Here is a 17,465-nt window from a genome sequence, read left to right as displayed (position 1 = left end):
TTTGATTTTGGAATGAATGGTGTTTTCTGAATGAAAACCACAACATTTACGGTCAGAATTTAATTAGTTCGAGAAACATTTTCAATCCTGCTCCTTCGAGGTTTTTCCACACTACGGTCAAAATCAATTGCCAATTTGACCCCATAAACCAATAGAAAGTCAAACAAAAAAATCTATCGCACAATAGTTCTTTCAAAAGCATTGTATGGCCTTTGCTAAAAGGTTTCAGGTTGGATATCCCTGTATTCTGTATTCATATTAACACATCTATCTTAGGTCAATCTTCCAAAATTAGATTTTACAGTTGTCAGCAGCGCCAGTAGACTCAATCAACAACACATTTCATGCATCTTCCAGGAAAAAAAATAGAAAAGCGAAATCTGTGATAATATTTGGGAAACAATGATGTGGTCTTAAAAACAAAAAAAGGCTTGTTTAAAATATGAGGAAGTACAGCAGTTCAGAATGATTAAACAGAACTCTGTAATAATGGACACAAAAGAAAAACATGGGATATTTTTTATATCTGCCAGGAGTTCAGCTTCTTGTTTGAATTCCGAAAAATGTCTACAGGAACAAAGTCAAAGATAAAAGACAATAAGGATTCAGTAAATGTAGATGTTAGTCCAAAAAGAATAAACAGAGGGGGATGTTTGAAGTCAATCCTTGCCGCCTGAAATTGTTTTTCCATCTACCAGCATGTAATTCATTAATGCCCGTGACACCAAAAAAAAAAAAACCTTCTTGGGCTCCTCACCTTCCTATTGTCCAAAATATGTAAAGGTAGGCCTCAAAATCTAATAGAAAGGTGGGGGAAGCAAGAAGGGATGGTCACAGAGTGTGACCAAAGCAGAACTTGACTTTTTTTGGTTTACAATGCAACTCAAGTTTTCCGAGTTCTAGGCATCTCTGGACATAAAAAAATATATATATATATATATCACATGAGCAGGTATGGGGCAAGGCAGCTGTAACCCCGTTTGTTTAAAAGAGTCCATTAAGCATTTGCTGACCAGGTGTCTACACCCCCTTCCTGGCCAGGCCATTTTTCAGTATTTAGCACTGTAGTATTTTGACTGACAATTATTCCATCATGCAACACTGTACTGAAATTAATTTTATACCATTTTTTGTGGACAGATAGAGCTTTCTTTTGGTGGTATTTAATCACCACTGGGGTTTTTTTTATTTTTTACTATATTAAGGAAAAATTAATGAAAATTTTGGGGGTAAAAAACTTTTTTTTTACATTGTTATAAAACATTTATTCTTACCTAATTTTTTTTGTAAAATATAAAATACGGGGTCACGTTGGGTAAATAGACAACAAACATATCAAGCCTTAAAATTGAGCGCACCCGCGAAATTGCAAAAAACTACCATACCCAAAATTGACCATAGGTGATGCTTTAAAAGCTTTTATCGTTCATCAGTTTAGTGTTCTCAGTGATTGATGGCCCTAGAATTATTGCCCTCACTGCGACGTTCGCGGCGATATGTAACATGTGCGACGTAATGTTTTTGCACGTATGTGCACCCGACGCATGTTTGTATGGGTGGGGATTTTTAAAAAAGGTTTGTGTCTTTTTAATTCTTTTTCATGTGACACATTTTTTTTTTCTTTCACGTAACTTTATTGTTATCTCATAGGGGGCTAAGAAACCCCCCTATGTGATAGCAAAGATATGTGACAGGTCTTCTTTATGGAGACATCATGGGTCTCCAATGTCACCTAGGGACCCCCAAAGAAGCTGATAAAGCAGAGATCTGCTTCATCAGCTTCTCTCCAGCGTCTGAAGCTGGAGAGTGACACAAGAATGCGGAAGTGATGTAATATACATCACTTCCGCATTCTGACACCGGAGAGGGGACCAGAGGGAGATCGTGTACTGATCTCCCTCTGAACCCTTGTCAGAGTGCCACCATGCTGGTCCCGGGCTCCGATCGGCACCCCATACAAGTGATCCGCCGCTTGTATGTAAACAGACATTGCTACCCGTCTTTACATTTCAGTCGTTTCCTGCTCGCACGTGAGTGAGACGGGGCTAACAGGCCATATCTACACGGCCTGTTACATCCAGGAAGCTCCCGGCCGGCCGTCTTTCTACAACGGCCAGCAGGTGGTTAATGTAAAGAAAAACAGTACTGAGAGATACAGTAAGTCATATCAATGTAGGGCTGGGGGGGACCAGCTTTGTCCCTTTGACTTTAATATCCCTTGAAAGGTGGAATTGTGCTTTAAAGAAAATCAGGTGTCAAAGGCTGAAATGAAAAGGTAGTTTATAAAGTATTAAAGTACTTGAAAAAGTTTAGTTTTTATTCATAAAGTGGAGTTTCCCTTTCACAATAGGCTGTGTACACAAAAATATGTCAGGTTTGCCGATTTTTTTAAAACAAATAAATACCGTATGTCTGGCAAAACTCTTTGGGACTGATTAACAAAAAGAGTCAAGCATGTTCACTTTGCAAGGGAATTTTCATTCACCTTAGTGAATAAGGGGAAGCTGCGCCAATGCATCATCCAATCATGTGCTAGTAAAAATTATGCTTATTTTATTTTCCTTGCACGCGATTGGGTATTCTTTGCAAAGTGAATATCCCAGATTCCTTTAGGCCCCATTCACATCTATCTGTGAGCATAGCTAGGCAATTTAAAAACACAAGTTTTTTTTCCATTACTGGTAATACAAGAGAAACACCGTTAGTTTTTGGCCCCATAGATTTTTAAATAGGAGAACTTTGGGAATCGCTTAACAAAACGTTGAGGTGTGAATGGGGTCTTAGTACATCAGCCACAAAGATTCTTCCTTATTTAAAAGATCCAAGGCCTCATTCACACGAGAAATGGCCGGCACGTACAGCTCCTTGCTGCGTGCACGGCCGTATGGGGCAGCTTACGGGAAGGCCAGGTGCTGCGTGTGATTAGTACGCAGCCCGTCCTTCTCTATGGGAATACCCGGCCATATGCCACCCTACGCTCACCCGATCCTGTCTGCGTCCGACCTGGGACACCCGCATGGACCTGCGCCTGAGGTAAACGTAGGGCGGCGTACGGCCGCATATTTCCATAGAGAAGGACAGGGGCTGCGTACTAATCACACGCAGCACCTGTCCATCCCAGGAGCTGCCTGATACGGACGTGCACGCAGCACGGAGCTGTACGTGCCGGCCTTTTCTTGTGTGAATGAGGCCTAAACCTAAACTGCACCTTTCCGACATTTACAAAAGTAAAGGAATGAAATAGTGACCATTACTAATATTAATTTACAACATTTATTACACCTGTACAGGCAATTGACATCATCATATGAATGCAATGTACAAGTACTGCCACAGGAGCCTGTCCATCGACATCTTCAAATATCTGACAGGAGTTATAATCCTTCCCCACTCTATCCAAATCTATTGTTAGGTTATTGTTGGATAACCTGAAATTAGAGCACAGATAGCTCAGTCTTGCAATCAGCCTGTATCTGAATTTAGGTCTTGATATCTTCTTCCACCTTTTGCTAGAACCAGACCTGCAATTATGACATGAAACCCTGGACAGTAACAATAATAAATAGAACTTGATGGTCGCTTGGAGTCACATGTGTTTCCTGGGTCTGGACAGACGAATGGTGGCAATCTATTTCTTGGCAGTGTCCTTGGTCTGGATCATGTCTTTCGCAGAACAGAGAGCACCCAGTTTCAAAAGCATTTCCTTAGAGGTCACATGGGCCGATTTAATCAGCAGTCTTTCACCATCAACTGAAAGGAAAAATAGCAGCAGTAAATAGAATGTCATCTATGTCATCAATCTCTACTGATTTAGTAGAGATTGAAGAAGAAAAAAAAAGGTTGCCGGAGGTGGATTGATGTATTTATAATGTAACATAATGGGGTTGTCACTGTGCTATATATGCAGTGAGCTCCATCTACTGCTCAATGAATAGAAACAAGACATCACTGCCTATAGGGTACTAGTGTACCCAACGTAAGTAATAGATTCTATGTGCTGTTTACAGGCACTACCAGATGGACAATCAATGCTTGCTAAAAGGATATAGGGTCTTTCATAGAAAGATTAAAGCGGAACTGACGCCAAAACCTTTTTTTAAATTTTGGATATAGTAAGGAAGGGTTATAACCAGTCACCTTTTTTTCCCACCTGTGTCCCATTAGGGAGATTTCCCTGCACTTATCCCACAATCATAGCAGGTGAGAGGAAATCCCTCCAAAGAGAGGAAAATCCCTGTTGGTCAGTAGGGTCACCAAAACCAATCTACACATTGGAAGCATTCTCCACTATTCCTGTTCTAGTAACAACCCACAATTTGGGATTCTCTTTCACTTTCAGTGATACTGGTCACCAAAGAGAGGGGTGAATCTCCCTATTGGGGACACAGACAGCAAAAAAAAAAAAAGGTAGGTGTCCTAATCCCTCTCCACACTAAAAGTAAGGTTTTGGCTTTAGTTGCACTTTAACACATTCATACAGATAGGGAGATGTTTTACTGAAAATGATAAATCATCTGCTCATCTCGGGAATCCACCAGGGCCCACTGTAATGTACTGTATAGCATCATAGCGTCCATTCTCTTCAGGAAATAAAAATCGATATGTACAATAAGAACACTTCTAACCATCAATCAGTAATTCCCCCTCCACTCATGCATGAGGTCATGAGGCTACCAAGGTGTAGAAAAGAAATGAGTGGGCTATATTGTCATTTATAGCTGTGAACTGCATGCGACACGTTCTTTTTAACAAAACTAAACGTAAACAATAAAGACTGATGGGTAAATGAGAGATGGACATACCTCCAATGATTAGCAGACTACTAATGACTGGAGCGAGAATAGCACTGCACAGGAACTGTGTACTAGAATGTGTATCATCTCATTACTATTGTTACAAGGAAAGAGCACATTTCACTGCACTGCTCTAACATATCACAGAGGTACACGGAGGACTCGATAAGTCAAAGCGTTGCACATCTGAACTGGTCTTATTAGTGAGAGTCAACAAACCAAAATACCCTTTTACTTTTCAGAGAATGTAATCAATGGACACCACTGTGTGCAAATTCTAATCAATACGGCATAATTCAACTTACCGAAGTGTACGTCTACTAATGGCTCAGACTTGTCATGTCTCACATCTACACTTATTTCACAATTAATATTAGTGGTACGGATTTTCTTGGAGTTAATGATTTCTAAAAATTCTCTGTAAATTAAAATAAAAGAAGACACGTTACACTGGAAGTCAGTTCACTGAAAGATAAATAGAATGCTGTACATATTAATTGGAGTTCAATAATAAAGGAAAAAGGCACAACAGTATTTCCCTTTCCAAGTTTATACATTCAAAATTCATCTGCATTAATGGAAAACATACAGAGAAATTCCGGACAGAAGAAAGGCACCTATACAGATATCTTAGACATTATACAGATGTGGACAAGGTTGTTGGTACCCTTCTACAAAAATAAAGATCAAAGTGATTTTTGAATACTTTTGTGAATATACAGTCAGTGGTGTGGAATTTGTATCGCCCGGGACATGTAGTTCCGGGCGCCGGGGAAGTGGTTCTCTCACTGTTTTTGCCCTGCTACTGACAAGTAGCAGGGCTGTTTTTTTTTTTTTTTTAAATGAGCGCTGCGAGCGGGTATAAAGAGTACCTGTCACCTCCAAATGCTATTACACAGGGGATTATTATTTCCTGTGTGATAGCAATACAGTTACGTTTTTTTTTAAAATAGTTAGTATATAGGCATTTAGTATATATTATTATTATAACACAGGATTTATATAGCGCCAATAGTTTGTGCAGCGCTTTACAAAATGATATAAAACATTGTTGCTATACAAGTTTATCAGATAAAATATAGATAAATACAGCTGGTGTCATTGGGTAAGGTATTAGGCACACTGTTCCTGTGTAAAAATTTATTCTGATAAATAGTTATTACATAGCATTACATCCAGAGATACATTCTGTGCATAGATGGAAGTGATCACATTCTGCTATCACACCCCATATATTACTCCTCACATATCTAATTGATTTACATGGTTAGAAATGTATGCAATATAATAATTTTTTATATATATATAGTTTTTAAATATTCCACGGTCACCTGTTAGTGGTATTATAACAAAGTGGAAGCAACTGGGAACAACAGCAACTCAGCCACGAAGTGGTAGGCCATGTAAAATGACAGAGCGGGGTCAGCGCATGCTGAAGCGTACAGTGCGCAGACATTGCCAAGTGTCTGCAGAGTCAATAGCTACACACCTCCAAACCTCATGTGGCCTTCAGATTGGCACAACAACAGTGCGTAGAGAGCTTCATGGAATGGGTTTCTATGGCCGAGCAGCTGCATCCAAGCCTTACATCACCAAGTGCAATGAAAGTGTTGGATGCAGTGGTGTAAAGCACGCCGCCACTGGACTCGAGAAGTGGAGACGTGTTCTCTGGAGTGACGAATCACGCTTCTCTGTGGACGTGTCTGGGTTTGGCGGTTGCAGGAGAAGGGTACTTGCTGGCGGAGTCCCCCCTCCCCCCCCGGGGTGGACTTGCGGTCATCGCAAGTACGATCTGTCTGTCCAAGATAGGCAGATCGTACTTTTTTTAATTACCTTACAACCATCGCAAGACAAAAGTCTTGCGATGGTTGTAAGGTGTGTGCCCAGCATAAGACTGGGACGCTATTAAAGTTCAGGTGCGTGTAAAGGCAGGTGTCCCAATACTTTTGGCTATATAGACAACCTTAGCTCTCCAGCTGTGCTGAAACTACAAATGCCATCATGCTTCTGCCTCTGGGAGTCATGCCTGTGGCTTGCCATGCCTTACGGGATTTGTAGCTTCAGCACAGCTGGAGAGCCGAGTTTGCCTACCCCTGCCCTAAGCCATGCTATCTGCTTCTTTAACCACTCTTGCCATGCCTGTATAGGTGCACCAAAGCACTCACATCAGCACGTGTCCACAATGCAGAAAAACATGTAATGTGCTTGGAGCGCCATTACGTGTGACAGATAAAACACACGTCTCTGCCCACTCGATGATGTGCGACAAACATGCAAAAACCGCGTGGTCAACAAACACATGAAGCTCACAGGTCACTGCTGCATGAACTTCTTTGCCGTGTTTGTGGCTCGTAAGACATCCCATTGAAATGCCCTGCGCAAAAGCGCCCTGCACGTCCGTACTCGTACGCTGACGGGATGGATCCTGTCTGCGCCCGAGCCAGGACACCCCCACCCGTACTTGAGCGTAGGGGAAGCAAACTCCCATAGAGAAGGACAGGGGCTGCGTACTAATCACACGCAGCTCCTGTCCTTCCCGGGAGTTGCCCAATACGGCCGTGCACGCAGCGCAGAGCTGTAGGTGCAGGCCTTTTCTCGTGTGAATGAGGGCTAAATAAGCGCTTAGATAGGTAGGAGGAGAACCATGAGAGAGCAGAGTCTGAAGGTGCCCATACACTGCTCGATTCTCGTACGAGAATCGGGTGAAATACCGCGATCGTACGAGAATCGAGCAGTGTGAACTAAGACGTGCGACCGTTTCTACTGTACGGTCGCACGTCTTTTGTCGAGCCAACATGCTTGAAAACCAGCCGAGAATCGTACGATTCTCGGCGGGTTTCTAGCCTGCTAGCCCGATAGCTGCGGAACGGGCCGGTGTGCGCACGCGCACACTGCCCGTTCTGCATTGCCGTCATCGGAAGCCCGCCCCTCAGCGGGGCGGGCTTCCGATGATCGCAAGTACGATCTGCCCGTCCAAGGTGGGCAGATCGTACGGGCTTTTAATGAGCATACGACCATCGCAAGACAAAAGTCTGGGCACCTTTATAGGCCAAGCGTGTGGAGTTTTTTGAGGAGGAGCAGGTGGTCTAGTGTCAAAAGCAGCAGAAAGGTCTAATAGCAAGAGTAAGGGGTAGTGGCCATTGTTTTTAGCACATCTCTAATTATAAGCGGACGTGGCATTGTACTACAAGGCCTGCTCTACGGAAATGAGCTCATGATCACCCCATTCATCCGACAACAATCACCTATGAAGAGGTCCATGTGAACTCTGCAGACACCTTCCATCAACCTGATCTCATTTCACCTGTGCAGCATCTTTTGACACCAGCTGTGTACATAATAAGCACACATGCTGGGACAATACAAGCATGCACGTTTATGCCCCAATGCTTCCAATGAAGCAGCCTCATGTCTGTGATGTCAGCACTGTAACACCTGCACAGCACAAGGAAACTGAATTGTATGAATTCATCTGGTGAATGGGACAATCATGAGGACCTCAGACAACTAAAGGACGCCAACTGGTGACCCCGACGTGCTCCTATAACCTCTGAGTGACATCCTCAGAGCACCCAGTCACGTGGATGATCACACACTGCACGTCCACGGCCTCCTCCTCCTTCTCACCTGGTGGACTTCACATTGGATTCGAAGGGACACAAGCGGACAGCGATGGTTTTCACTGATTTCAGCACCAGCTCTGCTCCCTTGGACGCCGCCATGATTCCCGCACGCTGTCAGCAAAACGACCAATCAGAGAGCAGAAAGCGAGCCTCAGACGCCATCCCCACTACACTGGAGTGGAGCATGACGGGAAATGTAGTTCACGAACTGTGAGCTCTCGGTGGGTGTGGTCTATGGTGCACACTGGCTACAGCCAGCAATTCTCAGACTCCTCCCCACTACACTGGAGGAAAGCATGACGGGAAATGTAGTTCACACGAGCTGTGAGCTCCCGGAGTCTCGGGGGTGTGATTCTGGCCGCCCGGAGAGAGCTGTGTATTGAAGTCATGGAATGTAGTAACACGGTTCTTGTATGACCTCCCCAAAGGAATGTAAAGGACGCCACTGCTGTATAACTCCTTATTCTATTGCCTTGTGTAGAATGTTTTGCTGCCTAGACCTTCAGTGTTGCAAAGGACGGCTGGGACTGGAGCAGAAACAATGGAGGAACGACGTCTCTTCATGTCCCGGGTGCTTCTCCTGAGTCTTAGGGAGGGGGGATCACTACAGCACTCAATAGGGGGAAAGTCTGCTCATTGCAACAAGCCAGTGGTGTCACAAGGGGTGTGAGGCCCGCTCCGGGTGACACCAAAATCACTGACAGTCATTTAGGCGACATCCCCTCTTAAAGGTCGGGGCACTCAGTCATGGACTGAGAGTTGCATGTGATAGGAGGGGACCTTATCCTGCGTGGTGAACGTCCCCGCCTCTTTGCCAGCATCCATCACCAAGATGGCTGCCGGCAGGTAAGTGCTCGTGACGGGTGCGTGCATGATGATGTGTTGCTGATGACGCCTCTGCAACAAACCACTGAGCTACACATTGTGAAGGACTGCAGAGCCACCAGATATAGTAAATACAGATATACTGTATATAGCAAAAGGTATTGTAGGCAGTGAAAGAACTCTGGGGAAAATGTTTCACTAACCCTTGCAGAGGGACAACCTCCGGACTGCCAGTTTTAGCTGATTGTGTCTAGGTGCTAAAAAAAAAAAAGTTATAGTTCTACCGGAACAGCCGACTTAGCTTCCAACTTCTCTGGTCACTGAAGCGTCTGCAAAAATGGAATGTTCCTTGTTGTCCTCATGTCTATACACTTGTATACAGCGTGATAACACAAACATCCTTAGACCTTTGCAGAGGAGGAGGACAGAGGTTTTATGGACCGGTCTAAGAACAATAGAAAAGTTCTTGTCGCACTCCTTAGCGGAAGTCCCATGTAAGGGGAAGGGTGCTTGTAATGACTGCGGATGGCACCGCTGTATACATAAAATATTTGTGAATAATGCCACCGGCACACCGAAGATCCTTTTGGAATCGCCAAATGCTCATTAAGTTGTCAGCGTAAAAACATGTGCTTTTCTGGACCTCGCAGGGTCCCTTCACCTGGCTTCATCAGGTCTCTTCATCAGGCTTCCCAGAACGATCAGAAGTCTTTAGTGACATCTGATCCTGACATGCTGCGGCATCAGCATGTAAAGCTGGCCACACACCTTACAACCATCGCAAGACTTTTATCTTGCGGTGGTTGTAAGGTAATTAAAAAAACATACGATCTGCCCATCATGGACAGGCAGATCGTACTTGTGATAATCGCAATGCTGAACGGGCAGTGTGCGCTTGCGGCATTTATCTTACGAGCATGCCACACACCCGCCGACAATCGTACAATTCTCAGCGGGTTTTCAAACATCCTAAGATAAAAGTCGTGCGAGCGTACAGTAGAAACGGTCGCACGCCTTCCACACACCTTGCGATTATCGTACGATTGCGGGATTTCCCGCGATTATCGCAAGGTGTGTGGGGACCTTCAGATTGAGTGTCACTAAGGTTATTATTGGCTTTACCTATGTTTGGCTATAACTGACAAAAAAAATGTGTACAAAAAAGTGTAAAATAATAAAAGAATTTAACAAAGTAAAAATGATATATAAAAATATACAGATTTATAAAAATGAACCTCTTCCAATGAAAATCTGCAGATGAGGTGCAGATATGTTTTTCGCCCTCGGGTTCATTTTTTTTATTTAACCCCCTCATGAAAGCGATGTTCAAAGTATGTCGCTGTCACTAAGGCTGGGTTCACACCTGGGCGTATGGAATATGCGCGTTTGCCACGTGTTTTTACAGCGATTTGCGGTTTCCGTGGGCTATCCGGCTGTATCCTAATGGATACGCGCGGCAAATACGCCCCAAAGAAGCTCCTGTACTGTACTTTTTTAGGCGTAGGGCGTTTTACAGCGTGTTCCTACGCACAGGTGGGAACTATGCCCATAGGCAATTATTGGCTCTCACATGTTGAGCGTTTTACAGCGCGTAGGAACACGCTGTAAAACGCCCAGGTGTGAACCAGGCCTAAGTGTGAGAGTTAGTGACACTAGGTGACAGTGACATTGTAGGCCACCTAACCACTATTAGCTTTTAGAGAAAAAATAAAAAAAAGTTAGCTTTTAGTTTTAGGCCGAGAAGTACTAAACAATTTCTGAAATCCTAGGAATGTGAGGTGTTTCCAAATAAAGGACAAATACATGAATTTATTTTAATGCATATTTTTAGCTGTGCTATTTTTCTACAAAAATAATAATCAAAACCTGAGGAAAAGGTGTTTTTTTTTTTTTCCCCCTCATTTTTTTATATTTTATTTATCCTAAGTGAGGCATAAGGCACGCATATGTGATATAAATATATAGCCCTATCTGCCCTCTAAAAAACAATATATACAGGGTTATTCAGAAAGGGGTGAAGAGTTTGGAAAAGGCCGGAGAAGTGAACAATCTAGGACAGTGGTGGCGAACCTTGGCACTCCAGCTGTGCCAAAACTACAAATCCCAACATGCATCTGCCTCTGGGAGTTATGTCTGAGAGAGAGCCTTGCAAAGCATCATGGGACTTGTAGTTTCAAAACAGCTGGAGAGCCAACGTTCGCCACCACTGATCTAGGACAACATAGCTGAACTGGAAAGTGAGTGGAATTGGAGAATTTTTTACAAATCAGCTATGTTGTCCTAGATTGTTCACTTTTCCTGCCTTCTCCAAACTCTTCACCCTTTTGTCAATAACCATCATTATATGTGTGGGCGCACTTTGTAAGAAAGTATATTACTACCGTATAAGAATCACACAGCAAAAATGTAAAAAGTGCGTCAGTCATTTACAAACAGAAACTGAAAAAACCCTCAGTCAAGAAGGGGTTAAAGTGCTTTGTTTTTGTTTTGCTTTTTTTTATTTATCTCTCGCATACAAACCAAAAGGAATTGCGAGACTGTCGAGATTATGATGTAATACAAAAGACAAATCAGGAGATGGCGCCAGTGTCTAAAATGTGCCCAAAGTTTCATATTTTTGGTAAAGGAAAACACCAGTTTTGGTTCACTTACCATTGGCTGTGGCTTGCTGTAAATGCTTTTTTGTAAATGAATGTTTGTACAACTACCTCTCCATTTCAGTCTGCAGGCAGACACTATTTTCTAAAACTGCAATAACATTTGTCTCGTCCTTACAATGATGTCAAGGTTTCTAGCTTGGGATTTTCTATAATTCTCATCCCCAAGAGTTTGTAATTGGCTTCTTTTTCCGAAAGTGTACAGAAAGCTTGAAGTCATGCAGTAAAATGCTCACTCAGTAAACAGCTTATTCAGTAAACAGTGAAGTTTTTTGTCATTCCCCAGATTTTTATACGTTTCCTCCACATTTCACTGTAAACCAAGCTGACCAGCAAAGTATGACAGGGCTTGGGACAAACTATAAGGCTGCAATCACCAGTGCCCACTTTTCTGCCCATGGTTTTAATTTTAAAATAATAATGCTACTCCTGAGCCTCATAGCTGTATATCTGCAGTGTAAGATCATCTAAGTCTGGCCATACACCTATCAACTTTTTTTTGTTAAACCAGCGGGCTGATAGAAAAAAATTGACCCGATTCCTCCTTTAAAACAAACAGCGATCGAGGAGTCCAGCTGTTTACATTGTATTCTGACAGGTGGCGGACACCCAACTCTCGTCTACAGGACCTCAGCAGGTAATGTAATTATGCAATAAAGAAGAGCTTTGCACTTTGAAAGCTCACCCCCCCCCAGACTCCTATCCTAGACAGGGATCTGGTATGGATTTTAAGGTGGGACCCCAGGCCAAATAAATAAATAAAAATAAGACAACATGCAGTTTCCTCCCTTTGTATCAGAGTCCCCCTGTGGCAAAAATTTGAAGGCACCCTTAACAGACCCAAAAGTCAGCCCAGGGAACAGATTAAAAACACTTTACATTGCTTAGCGCACTCAACATATGTGCACAATGGCAGCACTAGCACAAGGGATCGTTAGTGCACATAGTCCTACTCTAATATTGCGCCTCGGCAACTCCCCTGCTTGATTATGTCACTAAACTCCACCTTACATGTTATGTCACTTGACTTCGCTAATGCCTCTGAGGAAGAGTACACATACTAGAGTGCTGGCGGGTTGGTAATTTGAGCAAAAGGTATGCAGTAGTTCTTTAAAATGTAAATATAAAATATTGTATATTAATTATTTATATTTACCAATTGCAGCCTGAAGATGGTGCACTCAGGTCAGTTCTGCAGGGCCTTTGCTAAGTCTTTTTATTGGTGATGAATAGGCTGTAATTTGATGTGCTCTTTAGTACACTTAAGGAAGGATGAGTCAGATTAAGGATATACGCTCCCGGTCTAGCTCATACAGTCCCATATGATGTTTCAATTAGGTGGAAACAGTCAGAAAATAAGCAGCCACTGCTGGAACTATAGCATGCTCTACAAAGATTATGCTATGGAAGCAGTGGCGTCACATAGTGGCCTGCACCTGGGTGACAGCAAAATGACTGGCAGTCATTTTGCTGTCACCCCCCCTAAAAAGTCAGGCACTCAGGCATGGACCGAGAGCCCGACAGTTGCAGGAGAGAGGAGGGGACTGGTGGCATACCTTATCCCGCCGGGTGAATGTCCCCTCCTCTCTCTGCCGGTGTCTATCACCAAGATTGCCAGCGGCAGGTATCACAAAGATAGCCGCGCACACGCGATTACGTCATGGTGATGTTGCACGATGGCGTCACGGCGGGGTGTCACCTGGTATCTGCTCCGGGTGACATCCGGCCTCAGGATGCCCCTGTATGGAAGCGCCCTGTATTAAATGTTTGGAAGAAGTAAAGTAAATATTTCATACAAGTAGTGGAAACATAATGTAATAATACAACTTTGTAAACAAAAGCCATTATAATTTCTTTTTATATGCACCCCCAGAGACTGGCAGCACCAACTGAAACAGACTAGGGTAAAGTTAATAGTCCTTCAGGCCTGACCTATGCACCTCAGAGAGCAAGTCCCATGCAGACCTATCTAGATTACCTATCTTGTTTGTCCCATGCCAGAAACAAAGCCCCCTATGTCACTTCCAGACATGCAGTCTTAGCACTCAGTCCTATTCCACATGCAGACTCCACCCCAAGAGCCCAGTCCAATCAATTTCAAGTTACAGATTCTAGTACATCTTAAAGTGCATTTCCACTTTTGCAGGCAAATTCGAGAAACCTCCACTATATGTTTGGTATCTGTTCAATTCATTCAGCATAACTTAAAGTTTTTTATTTAAATATTTCTTGTCTAGTTTTTTTGGAGCAGGCCTTTGGGCAGACTGCAAGCTACTTTGAGCACTTTCAAAGTGAAAGTGGAGGGGACAAAGCAGAGACAGACTCGGCTTCCTCATTAACATATGGAGAACACAAGCCCTGAGATCTTTAACCCTTTGTGAGGACAGACAGTGTTCACATCTAGTTTAAAACCGATAACAAGATCTGCCAGTACAGACAGGATAATTATGGTAAACATTCACTCCCCAGCCCCTTCTCCATTCCTCAGTTTTGGTGTTTTCGGACAAGAGCAAGTAAAATGTAAGCAGCTATTTTAATTTTTTTCTGTGAATGGAAATATGTAACAAATATAAAGTAGGTGTTATCCCAATCTGGCTGCAAAGTAGCAAACCACCTCTAGTACCATAAAGTCACGTGCCTTTCAAAGGGATCTGCCACCCTTTATACTGTGTTAGATAGTAATAGATTTTTATTTTTGTGACAGGTTTTTGTTAATTTAAACATTTCAAAATATTTAAGAAAAAAGACTGCCACTTCAGCTGAAAATTAATTATCTATTTAAATTCCTGGGACTGAGAATGAAAACGTTCTCACAGCTCCGATTCCGCAACCCTGTGCTGGAAACAGATTCATTTATTTTGACCCTTACTGACCCTTCTCCCTTTGTGTTCTTAAGCTTGAGATCTCTCATTTTCTTTCTGCCTTTTAACTCGGCAGCTCAGAAAATCCCTGCTCTGCCTGTGAACCCCAGGGGCTCACTTTACCCAGGGCGAGAAACTTTCTTCATGAGATGAAGTGCTGAACTGTACATGTATGTATACGAATATTGACTGGTGTGGTTGGTAAAAAGGTTTGGATAAAATTTACATTTCATCTCGCTAATCCACCTTCATAACTTTATGTATATCATAACTGAACACTATTCCCTATTGCAGTATGATGAGATCTGCATGTAAAGTAGTCATATAATGTAACTCCGGTATAATTTTCTTCTTATTTTATTTTTATTTATTTTATTACAGGTATTTATATCGTGCTATCAATTTACGCAGCGCTTCACATACTATACATTTACATCAGTCCCTAGGAGCTTAAATGTAAGGTCCCTATCTCACATCCACACAGGGCTGATTTTAGATAGGATCCAATTAACCTTCCAGCACCCGGAGGAAACTTGCACAGGTACAGGGAGAACATACAAAACGTCCACATTCTTTGTGTAAAATACATTTTATTGTGTCTATATGTTTCTAACTGCCGGGTGTGTGGCTAGACATATGCTTTCTAGTGTGTGCTCAGTCCATTTGCTCTTGCTCAGTGTGTCATAGGTGGGTAGGTCAAAAAGGGGGAAAATCTCAGCTCCCATAATGCATCTGGAGCTCACTGTTAATTTGCACAGTAGTTGGTTTTCATAGTAGATAAAACTGGAAAAACATTTCAATGATTATATTGAGTGATTTCAACTTATCAATAGATCAGATGTATGACAGTGTGGGATTTTTAAGTGTACAGTAATACATCGGTTTGCGAACAGGAAGTTCGGCAAAATTTTGCTTCCGTTCGTGAACTCCAAATCGGGTGACAAACACGACCGTCTTCCCCGCTCTGACACGTGGTTGTGGCTTCCTCTAGTTGAGATCGCTTTTTTGTGTGCTTTTTAGCACATACATTACTGTACAGTATTATTCAATCCAGCATGGCTCCAAAGAAAGTGCAGAGCAAGCATGGTGGTAAAAAGAAAGTGCAGAGCGGTAATGAAGGTGACAAGAATGTTCAGAACGGATTAACCTTATTTACCGTATTTGCCGGCGTATAAGACGACTCGGCGTATAAGACGACTCGGCGTATAAGACGACCCCCTACTTTTAGTGTTAAAATATAGGTTTTGGGCTATACTCGTCGTATAAGACGAGTATAGCCCAATATAATGTTTAATTGCCTCCATGGCAGTATTCCCGAGTGTGGCTCGGGGTTAATTTTCAGTACCATAAGTGGTAACCCCGAGCCACACTCGGGATTACAGTCTCTTACCTTGTCCACGATCCCCGCAGCGTCCTCCATCTTCCGGGTTCCGCCCTTCTGCTACATACAGTATACCGCGCTGAGCCAATCACGGCAGGCTTTGTATTCATTAATACAGGCTTTGTATTAATGAATACAAAGCCTGCCGTGATTGGCTCAGCGCGGTATACTGTATGGAGCCGAAGCTACATACAGTATACCGCGCTATTTGTACTACATACGAACAGTATACCCGGCGTATAAGACGACCCCCGATTTTCGGGCAGTGTTTTTTGGTCTAAAAACCCGTCTTATAAACCGGCATATACGGTACATTGAACCTTATGGGAAAATTTGATTCTGTTCGTGACTAAAGTCGGTTTGCGACCACGTTCGTAAGGGTCAGAATGGATTAACCTTATTTACATTGAACCTTATGGGAAAATTTGATTCGGTTCCGAAACAATTCGGTTTGTGACCAGAATCGTGGAATGAATTAAGTTTGTGAACCGAGGTACCACTGTTTTTCCACTTTCAGCCAAATTGGAATAACACCTACTTTATGTTTGTTACATGTTCCCAAATCACATAGCAATACATACAATCTATTTGGGTATACAGGAGAATGCAGAAGGTGGTGGATGTTACATTATATTAGGGCAGGCCGGACTGGCCATAGGGTAAACCGGGCACTTGCCCGGTGGGCCGGGCCGGGCACAATCAACCTGATGTGTTCGGGCCGGTCCGCTATTCCTGATGGCCGGCTCTGAGCAGAGCAGTGAGCAGAGCCGGCACTACCACACAGTAGACACTAGAGGGCGCTGGTGGGGGAGGCCAGAAAAACACCTCCTCACCCAGCTCTCTCTACTCTGTGCTCTCCCCGGAGCTTGCTGGGGCTCTTCCTGCACTGTCCCGGTAACGGCCGAGATATTAACATATGAATGGGCCGAGGTAATTAGTATATCTTTGCACAATTGGTGGCTGACTAAATACTTTTTTGCCCCACTGTAAGTAGGATGAAGACCTTACAATCTATTAGGGCATAAGGGAGGATAGAGAAAGTGAAAGAGCTTGCATTATATTAGGGTATAAGGAAGGATAGAAAAAATGGAAGAGCTCACAATCTATTAGGGTATACGGATACAGGAGGTGAAAGAGCTCACAATATTTTAGGATATAGGGGAGGGATACAGAAGTCTTCAGGGCTTTGAATCTATCATGGTATAAGAGTGTTAAATATTCAGTATACATATCCAGTATATATATTCAGTATTAAATATTCAGTATACATCAGGGAATAAAACACAGTAGTAATTTTTATATTATTGGAATAAGGGAAAAGAGTA

General features: G+C 42.9%; 1 protein-coding gene across 1 annotated transcript; it reads right to left on the bottom strand.

The window, feature by feature from the left end:
- Positions 1–3,509: 3,509 nt before the first annotated feature.
- On the bottom strand, positions 3,510–8,537 carry MRPL53 (mitochondrial ribosomal protein L53). The gene is made up of 3 exons (XM_018567998.1): positions 8,421–8,537; positions 5,099–5,211; positions 3,510–3,750 (listed from the first exon to the last, which is right to left on the bottom strand). Exons 1-3 carry the CDS (start codon positions 8,513–8,515, stop codon positions 3,629–3,631), a joined length of 330 nt encoding a protein of 109 aa, XP_018423500.1. The 5' UTR covers positions 8,516–8,537; the 3' UTR covers positions 3,510–3,628.
- Between the last annotated feature and the right edge of the window lie 8,928 nt (positions 8,538–17,465).

This window comes from Nanorana parkeri, unplaced genomic scaffold (assembly GCF_000935625.1).
Source record: "Nanorana parkeri isolate BGI_ZX_2015 unplaced genomic scaffold, ASM93562v1 scaffold1126, whole genome shotgun sequence".
NCBI lineage: Eukaryota > Metazoa > Chordata > Amphibia > Anura > Dicroglossidae > Nanorana > Nanorana parkeri.
Note: the sequence above shows the minus strand (reverse complement) of the source record. Positions and strands in the feature narration are given on the sequence as shown.